The 10711-nt window shown below is 36.6% G+C and overlaps 1 protein-coding gene across 1 annotated transcript; it reads left to right on the top strand.

Moving 5' to 3' along the window:
• Positions 1 to 9169: 9169 nt before the first annotated feature.
• Positions 9170 to 10135, top strand: LOC141559844 (olfactory receptor 51G2-like). The gene has a single exon (XM_074297501.1). It carries the CDS (start codon positions 9170 to 9172, stop codon positions 10133 to 10135), a length of 966 nt encoding a protein of 321 aa, XP_074153602.1.
• Positions 10136 to 10711: the final 576 nt, after the last annotated feature.

The raw sequence follows: 10711 nt of genomic DNA, 5'->3' as shown, positions 1-10711 counted from the left end.
TAGCCTCAAGACATATTATATTTTGTGAGATACTGGAGGCCCACTTCTGCAAATTGGGCCAAGATAAAGGTATGGCTTGGGGCTGCTCAACTAGGAGGCAGGAAATGGGCAGGACAAAGAAAGATCTTTGGGGGCTCATGCAGGGAATCTGGGAAGACACTTGGATAAAGACAAGACAGAAGGAACTTAGTCTGGATCCAGAACTGATGCGTTTTTTTAGTTTAAAGATCAAAAGCAGGTGGCCTAGAACCATGACTAATGTAGGGCTCCCTGAAAAATGCCTGGGGTTGAAGACAAAGGCCAGCAGGTGAATAGCTAACTGAAAGTGCCAGATTTTTAAATTTGTTGCACAATGCTCCCAGGACAGAAAAGAGGAGTGAGTTCATTCCTGACAAGGAAAGATCGACTTTGTAGAAGCAAGAAATTGAATGGCTTATAAAGGAAATAATAAGCAGGCTCATTTGACAAGAATAATTTACAAGGGAAAGTAATAAGAAATGATGCTGGAAATATAAGCAGAAACTTGATTTTGGAGAGCTGATTTTGTGAGGCTGTGGAAATTTGTGTTTTATCATAAAAGCAAGAGCCATTTAAAAAATTTTGGAAGGGTTTATCTACTTTTAAAAGGCAAAATATTGGAAATGCAGGCACCAGCTAAAATGCTATTGTAATTCAAGTAAATGAAATGAATACCTGAACTGGAGCTAAAGAGAAGAGGATAACTGTTTTAGCAGAAGACACAAAAAAAAGAAAAATGATATATAAAATAGGAAGATATGCTCATCAGCTTGTTTGCCACTGTCATGAAGGATGATCAAATGCTGAGCCCAAAAGGAAGGGTAATTCTCTTTAGATACAATATACACCAGATCACCAAATAATCCTCTTTCAGAAAACATTGTGATAATCAGCATCAATTACTGGAACTCAGCAGAATCTCTTAAGTGAGATTCATAACAACTCTAAAGCATTTGGCCTAACAATTTACTTTGGAAAAATCAAGTGGATAAATAATGTCTACTGTGGAAGAGACAATATATAATAGAGATGCATACAAAATATATACAATGCAAACGAGATGAAATCTCAGAAAACACTAAGAATCAGAATAATCAGGCAAGGCCTTTTGTAGAAAATGCCATTTGATTTGCACCTAGATGCATGTCATAACTCTTTCATGTATCTCTACATATTGTTCATTTCCATGTTGACTTTATTTAAAGAGATCTAGGTCATCCTATAGATTTTTTAAATCAATGATCCCTACTTCATTTATAGTAATAAATTAACAAATGATTTATTTAGTAATAAGACAAGTAACTTTACTAAAAGGACTTTTAGCCTTTTTAAAAGCATTTTTTTAGAACAAAGACCTTCATACAGATGGGTTCAAGGTTTATATGTTCTTTTGGAAGAAGACTGGTAATTAACTATAATTGATTAACACAATGGGAAGTGGGCTACATTAAAATGAAAGACTGAGGATGACATCATATCATACTTGGATTAAGAAACTGTCTTTATAGCCAGATGATACCCACCTTTGGACTATCTATTAAACGTATTTATGCCCCATCCAAATTAGTGTAGAGTATTCAACAAGAAAATTAGTCCAATCTCATTATCAGTAATGTCTTTCAGAAGACTAAACTTCTAAAAAAGCAAGGACTTTAGAAGAAGAAGAGAAATCTGGATCTCCCTAAATTATTGGTTACTAATAATCATTTCTCTCAAAATGTTTTTTTTTATTTGTTTTTCTGGGTAGATGATTTGGAGATGAATTCAACAGGATTAATGTTATTTGATTGGCAACATATTTTGATCTTTCAGATGTCTGAGCTTCTGGGAGGAGAAGGACCTGAAGGAGCTATGGGAGCAAGTCAGAAAGAGTAAGGGTCCTGTGGAAGGGGCTTCTCCTTTCCTCTTGTGTGGCCCTCCAAGGTTCCTTTCTTCCTTTTCTTTTTTCCTTTCCCTTCTTCTATTCAATCTCCCTTTCTTCCTTCTTTACTTCCTTCCTCTCTTTCTTTGGAATCTTCTTGTAGGGTTTCTCCCAAACCAAAAAATTGTTTTATATTCTATAGGTTTATAATTTACAGGTTGTTTCCTTCTAAAGAATATAAACTTCTTCACGGTGGGCACTGTTCTATTTTTATGTTTGTCTCAGTACCTCAGTACCAAACCCAATGTTTGGTACATCATAGGTATTTAATAGATACTTATTGAATGATTTCTTACATTTGACTTTATAATAAGAGGATCTGCTGATGGAGACCTGGGAACATTGGCAGGGGGAGAGCCTCTCATCTATTTTTACTCTAGACAGAGCTGATCTTGATTTCTGAGCTTCAGTTTCCTCATATATAAAATAAGGCAAATGGGCTAATGATCTCTAAAGTTCATTCCTGCTCTAAATCTATGTCCTCAAGATAGCTCATTCTATTTTTGTGGAATCCCTGATTGTGTTATACTACTATTTCTTAATTTCTAGTCCTTGCCCTCTGATTCTACTTCTAGGGCCTAAGAGGAAGTCCATATTGGATTTCCAATATAGAATTTCTAATGAAATCCCAATTGAGAAACTTAATAAATATCACAGAAAAAAATAGAAGGAAACTCAAAAGTCATCTTCTGAGTGGTAACCTTTGATACTTTAAGCTAAGCCTTCCCTTCTAAATATCCATAGTCCATGAACACCTCCCCATATCACAATCTACAAAGCCCTCCTAACCCTTTCGATTTATTCACATAATATTATGGACACAATATCCCATATGATTTGACCAGGGCAAATGAAAAAATGACATTTTTTTGCCTTGTTCTGTATACTGTAGCTTTCTTAATGTAGATCAAAGACTTGGTAACTTTTGTGGTTGCCATATTATACTACTACCTCATGCCAAAGTCCTTTTCTCATAGAGGAAGAAATGTGGAAAGTCCCAGTCCAGAACATGTTGGGGTAAGGGATAGATTATTACAGTGCCTGCTGAAAGAACTTCAGTTCAGAGAACAAGAAGCTTTGACTAGGAATATTGATTGACTAGATTCACCTAACCATGAACAGGTATAACTTGGAACTGATCTGGAAGAGTCATTTGCCTTGGATTTATTTCTCAGATAATTTCATCTACTTTGACTATAATTATTTATCTCAATATGCAAAACATTTGGATCCCTAGACATTTCACTGTCATGAGTGAGTGCCATATATTGGTTCACTGAGGAATCTAGGGAGTAAGCAAAGTGAGAGATTCTAGGTTGTCTATTGGGAATTACCTCTCTGGTTGAAAACAAAATAATGGTCCTTATCCACTGTTAATCCCGAAGGCTAACTCCACCCTTTCCACCAACATTAGCCCTACTATGGCCATGAAGTGTGGCTTAGGGCATTATCGACAGAAGGAGGAGATTGAAGAGAGGGGAGAACAGGCTCAATTTCAGCTCTTCCACAGTCTCATTTCTGAGTTTCTTCCAAGTAAAAAAAGCTTCACCTACATCTCAACTCCTTCTACCATCCCCTCCCAAACAGCCATAAAGGTGAAGGAAGGGGTCTTGGCTCCTTCTGAAGGGTTGGGTCACTCGGGTGCTTCCAAAGAAAGCAACAGATGCTGAAGTTAAATCTAGCTCTCCCTCGATGCCTTTCTCTGCTACTTCATCCTCTTCTGGGCCTCCTTGGCCCCTGGACACAATAGTAGCCTCACAGCCATTCTCCCTAGCACTCATGGGCTTAAAGAAAATCTCCTGGATTTGTATCCAGATCCCTGCTGACCCAGTTCCCCAGCCCCATTACTTCAAATCAAATTAAGAAGATATAAAGACCTGTCCAAGCCTGAGTTCAGCTAGACATACTTCTGGCTAACCAAGAGACAGAAGGCCATACCCCCAAAGCCATGGTGAGTGTGAAACTAAGTTATGGAGGAGACCAGATGAGGGGTGAAAGGATCTCAAGCAGACCCTTCACATCAACAGGTCTCTAAAAAGTCTATGGCATAGTGAAAAAATTATTGGATTTAAAATTAAGGATACTAGATTCAAAGGGCATATAGTCCAACACATCCTTTTCATAGATAAGGAAACTGGGGGCCCTCAAAATGTATTTGTCACATATACAATAAGTATCAGAGACAGCATTTGAATTCAAATTGCCTATATAGCAAATGTACTTTTCATTGAATCTGACTACCTCTCAAATGCTCTAAATTTCAATCCTGGCCATTTTACAACCTGTATTGCCTAAGGTAAATCACTTCCTTTCCTTGTACTTCAGAATTATAGTATTTAGAGTAGGGAGAAAATCAGAAATCTAACCTAACTCTTTTGGATTAGAGTTATGCTCTTAGGAAGTTTGTCATGCATACTATTCATGAGCAGAACAGAAACAGCCCCTCCAATCAGATGATTAGGCAATCCTTTGGAAAAATGAAATGATCTGAGGATCCCTTGGGGAGAGATGGGGTGGTAGTATCTGGGACAGAAGCACAGTAAAAGGAAGTCAGTGAGATTTGCTTTCAGTGCCTCTGTTCTCACAGCCAAACTCAGTGTCCTATCATTACAACCTTACAAAAAATCCTAGACAGAAAGACCCCTTCCTCCAAGTCCTAGGACAGAGGCATCTTGGAAAATTGAGACTATAGCATCCTGAGCTATTATATTAATAAAGGATTCCTTAAGTTTTAGCATCCCCCTTCCCTATCATTTCATGATCCTGTTGATAAGCATAGATTGAGCCAGTTATGTTGTCTTGCTTTGGCAGTCCCATAACTGTCTCATTTACCCAGGAGTGTTCACATACCCAGTATTACTGATGGGCAGGGGTATCTACGAGTTACAGGACACATCTGGTAAATCATGTGAGGCTTAAATCCTCAAATTCTCCTAGGAAAACAATCTCACATGAATAAGGGAAGCTCGTCTGTTGCCATGGAAACTCTCATGAACATGACTAATTTGAGCTATACAGACTACATTTTCTTATAGGATATCAATGTAGATATTATTGCTTGCTTGGGAAATGAGCCTGCTCTTTTCCTAAGGTCAAAGGTTCCTAAAGGTTGGGTTATTCTAGAAAGGTAGAGGACAAAAATAGTTGTATAAAAAATGAGTGAATGGTGAATCAGAAGCCTGGTTTATTGCAAAAGTATGCTCTTTAGTCCCTGAGAATCCGTAAATACTAACTCTGCCTCCCCTATTTCAGCTCTACCATACTTACAAAGGCATATTAAAATAGTGGTCAAGAATATCAAGGAGATGGGAGAAGAGGATCTGTTTCAGATCTTTTACAAACATAGCTCTGAGGTTCTGTCATCAATATTTCAGCTCCCTTATCTATCATCCTGTCTCATCACAGTATCTATGCAGAATCTGTGGAGACATGCCATCTTTATTCTCCAGCCCCTACTCTATCACAATGATAGACTTGGCACAGTGATAAATCTTTCTCCAGATACCTCCGCCCACCAGATGAGAGTTAGTGAAAAGTGCTATGTTTTACTATTAAAACAAGTTAAGACTTTAATTATAGGAATGAAGAGATTTTTCCTCTTATGAATGGAAGGACACATTTGTATAGTTGAAAAAGCACTAGATAGATGTAAAATCATATCCCTACTTCTGATACCTACTAGTTATGAAATGGCCAAATCATTTCAGCTTTAAGTGACACAGTTTCCTCTGTAGAATTTTTGTTGTTCAGTCTTTTCATTTATGTCTGATTCTTTGTGACCTTATTTGGGATTTTTTTGCATAAGATACTGGAATGATTCACTATTTCCTTCTCCAGCTCATTTTATTGATGAAGAAATTGAAATAAACAGTGTTAAATGACTTATCCAGGATTGCAAGGTTTGTTAGTATCTGAGAGATTTGAATTCATAAAAACTGAGTCTTTCTGATTTTAGCCCCAGCACTCTAGCCACTGTACCATCTAGCTATGCTATCATCATAAACAATTATAATAGCTTGCATTCATATAGAGCTTTGAGGTTTACAAAATGCTTTGGAAATATAACAACTGGCATTTATGTAGCTTTTACTATGTGCCAGGTACTGTGCTAAACATTTGATAATTATCTCATTGTGTCTTCACAATAGCTTTGGAAAGTGCTAGTGTAATCCCTATTTTACAGATAGGAAATTAAGGCACAGAGAAGTGATTTACCTATTTTCTCCTGTGTTAGTATAGCCATATTTGAACTGATATCTTTCTGACTCCAAATCCAGTATCATATTTACATAATGCATTGCATTTTCTAAGTTCAGCTCAACTCACATTTCCCCTATAGGTTGTGTTCATGACATTCCTCTCAACGGCATCCCAGGTTGTTCATATCTTTCTTACATGGTGGAGCTCAGCACATGATCCAGGATTCTAGTAAGTATTGGAGCCTTCTGTGACTTGCAAAATTACACTGAGAGGTAACCATGGCATTCAGAAAAAGTTCTGGTTCAGTTTGCAGTTCATGACAACTCTCTTCCCCTCCCCTTGTTTTCTAATTCTTCAGAAAGCATAGACATACAATAGGACAGAGTAAGCAGTTGCAGAATGTAACTGAAATTCATTTAAAGGGAAAGATTAACTTAGATATGTGGACATTGACAGTTAATTAGATCATTCTCTAAATATTAAAAATGAAGAACAAATGTAGCCTGAGATACCTGGAGAGGAAAAACATTCCCAGCTAGGAAAGAGTAATAATAATAATAATAATAATAATAAAAACTTAACAGCCTGTGTAATTCTGGACAAATTACACTTAACTTCTCTCAGCCAACTTTATCCATAAAGTGGAGATAATTTCCAAGGGGTATTGTGAGGATTATGTGAGATAACATGTAGACTGTGTTAGAGACCTCATAGTGTTATATAAATGCTAGATATTAGCATTTTAAAGTTTGCAAAGTGATTTATAAATATTATCTCATTTAAATCTTAACTCTGGGAGGTAAGTGCTAATTGTTATCTATATTTTACAGTTGAGGAAACTGACCTTGTAAAAATCTAACTAGCTTTACCAGGAGTCACTTAGGTTATGTCTAAGGATAGATTATAAACTCAGATCTTCTTAACTATAGGTATAACAATTAATATACTGTACCTTCTAGCTATCTAGAACTCTATATCCATAATAAATAATAATGTAAAGACAACAAATTGTGTTTCAGTTTTCATTTGTTTCCAAATGAAGGTGATTGCATTTTGACATGAAAACTTCTGCCTTGACTGTACTTATTACTCAGGTATGTTTAATAGAAAAGATTCACAAGAATGATCTAAGCTTAGCCACTCAGTTCCTGTATTTGGAAAGCTTTGCTTAAAAGAATATAGAGGTAACTATGGGAGTACACATGTAGAAGAGATTGTGGAAAGAGGAAGACAAGCAAAGTGTTGCCATAGGATTCTTTCCATTATTTTTATCTTTATTATCTTTATTTGAGAATAAATAAGTAACTTCTAGGTAACATTCCACAACTTTTCTTCCCACAATTTCATTAGAAAAGGGCAACCTATAGTTGTATTGACTATGCTTCTACATGTTTAAATTAGCTAATAATAAATTAGGAATTAGTAAAAATAATGATGTGTTTTTCCCCCCACCAAGTTCATAGACCCTCTGAAATTTTCCCTTAGAAGATCAAATCTTGAGAGAGTTTTCATAAAATATTTTTCCAGGGGATCTGTACTGGGCATAGAATCTATATTACTTGGAAACATAAAAGAATCCATGAATTTAGAAGGAGAAAAATACATTTTGTTTTCACTAAGCTTTAATTGACATTTAAAATATTCTTCAATTATGATATTTTTTAAATTCTTCTGAGAAAATTCCCATAAGTTTCATCTAAGTTGCCTAAAAGTCCTTGACACCAAAAAATGTTTTAAGAACCTCTGCTCTGGATTAATAATGATGTTCTAACATCCTGTTTTGACTTATTTCTAGTCCTTTTCATTCTCCATCCCAATTCATTAATGAGATCAATGAATAATCTGGTTTAATCTCCTCCAAAGGTCATTAATTAATAATTTTATTGACACATATTAGGTAATCCTGGAAGAGAATCACAGATTGAAGCCCTATCCTCACAGATTGAAGTAATTGAATAAGGAGGGGAAAAATATTTCCCTTCAGAGAAATCTGCTCTGTTTAAAAAAAAAAAAACAGATTAATAAACATTAGACTTGTAGGCAGAATTGAGTTCTATATATGGCTCTAACTCAATCCATTAAATATTTATTAAGTCCCTACGACATGCCAGGCACTGTATTAATTGCTGGGATACAAAGAGAAGCAAAATAAAAAATAAATACATGAATAAATGAAAATGAGTAAACATATAAGCAAAAATATAAATGAATAAATGAACAAATACATCAATATAAATTAATGACTAAATGAATGAATAAATAGGTAAGTCTCGTTAACTATCTAAATTACTTGTTAATTCTTCCTAATAATCTAATATCAATTCTTGAATAATTTACATTGATAGAAAGCCTGATAGATAAAAGAGCTTTTGGAAATGATCAGAATATAATGATTTGGAGGCTTATTTTTAAGGCAATATTTTAAAATCCCTCCACTTAAGAGTTCCAAACTCTACAATTTAATCTTATAAATTTTAGCATTAACCTTGAGATAATATGATAAAATAGGCAAAGCAATGGATTTGAAGTTAGAAGCCCCGGGTTCCAAACATGTCTATACTGTTTACTATTTATATGACTTTGGAAAAGTCCCTTAAATTCCCCTCCCCACCAAAACAAAACAAAACAAAACAAAACAAAACTAACAATTTTTATGGAAACAGTGGGAAAGGAAAAGGGTACTTTAGACAGTGGTTAGAATGAAGAAGAAATATTTATGGGTTGTTTGTGGGTATGAATTCATATTATAGGCTTAGAACTTAGGTAAGAGTTATCTAGACATAAGACCTTTTGCAAAATTCTAGAGCTTTTGGTTGTCATTGATCCCAGTCTATCACATCCCCTTATCTCTCTGTCCAAGCTTTGAGTGTAGAAATTTTGCTCACTACCTTTGTGAGCCAGAAGCAGAGGCGAACCCCTGAGCAGGAAGAGAGAACAAAAAGCAGAACAGAGAGAACAAAATTATTTGGAGAGGGCTCTGAATCAATCTCTGGTCCTTCTTGCCCCTAGGGAAGCAAAGTATTTCCAAACATGGATCCTTCCATCTTCTCCTGCAACGCCAGCAGCTATGATCGCCCAACCTTCTTGCTGACAGGTTTTCCAGGTCTGGAGGCTTCTCATCACTGGGTGTCCATTCCTATCAACTTGATCTGTATAATCTCCATCCTGGGCAACAGCACCATTCTCTTCTTAATCCGCACAGACCCCAGCCTTCATGAGCCCATGTTCATTTTTCTATCTGTGTTGGCTGCCTCTGACCTAGGTCTCTGTGCCTCCACCTTCCCCACCATGGTGAAACTCTTCTGGCTGGGTGCCCGTGAGCTTCCCTTTGACCTATGTGCAGCCCAGATGTTCTTTATCCATGCCTTTACCTATGTGGAGTCAGGTGTGCTCCTGGCTATGGCCTTTGACCGCTTTGTGGCCATCAGAGATCCATTGCACTATGCTTCAATCCTCACCCACTCAACTATGGCCAAGATAGGGGCTGGGATATTTGTGAGAGCAGTTATTCTCAACATTCCAGGTCCTGTCCTGCTCAGGAGACTGGCTTTCCCTCCAGTCAGTATCCTCTCTCATTGCTATTGCCTACATTGTGACCTAGTGGGACTAGCCTGTTCTGACACCAAAATCAACAGTGTCTATGGCCTGGTCTCCATTCTTCTTTCCTTGGGTATTGATTCCACCCTGATTGTGCTTTCTTATGTGCTAATCCTTCGCACAGTGCTGGGAATCGCTTCTCCTGAAGAGAGATTCAAGGCACTCAACACCTGTGTCTCACACCTCTGCATTGTGCTTATTTTCTATATGCCCAAATTGGGATTATCCATATTGCACCGTGTTGAGAAGCACACGTACCCTGCTCTGGCTGTGCTCATGGCTAATCTACATTTCTTGGTCCCACCTTTCATGAACCCCATTATTTATTGCATCAAGTCCAAGCAAATCCGACAGGGTCTCTTGCGACGCTTTTGGCAGAAAAGAATTGAGACCTCCTAAAGAGGATAAAGCCAAAACATATATGGAAGCATATGATCATAAACAGTTTCATTGGCTCAAGAGGATCTAGGGAGAGCTTCTTGGAGTAGCTATATGTTGGGAGATATGAATGTATCACTTCTTTTTTTAATCAAGGAATGAGAAGCAGAGAAAACAAATCTCTGTCAAGCCTTCAAAATCAACTTTTTTTTTTCCACTTTTAAACACCTCATATTCTTGGAAGGTTGTTTAATCTTTAAGGAATAGTGTTGAATCTGAAAGTGATTAAATAGTGTATACTAATGGGTACGCTGAAATATCTTTTTTTGTAGGTCTTTAAAAATTACATACACAAACTCAATCACATTATTTCATGTGGTACTGAACTTCATACTTTTCAGTGAATGTTGATGAACACAGTATATCCTTGAAAAATTGTTTCCCATACATGATTGCTAAACATTTAAAAATAAGGATGCCTCCTCCAATCACATATTTGGGGCAGTCTTGCTTCTTCTTCCAAGATCAAAAATCAGGAAACTTTGATCCTGGAAAGAGAGTAAAGATTAGAACACAGATCTTAGGAAGAGAGTGAAA

The sequence above is a fragment of the Sminthopsis crassicaudata genome, chromosome 3, assembly GCF_048593235.1.
Source record: "Sminthopsis crassicaudata isolate SCR6 chromosome 3, ASM4859323v1, whole genome shotgun sequence".
NCBI classification, from domain to species: Eukaryota; Metazoa; Chordata; class Mammalia; order Dasyuromorphia; family Dasyuridae; genus Sminthopsis; species Sminthopsis crassicaudata.
This window is presented reverse-complemented; position numbering and strand designations above follow the sequence as displayed.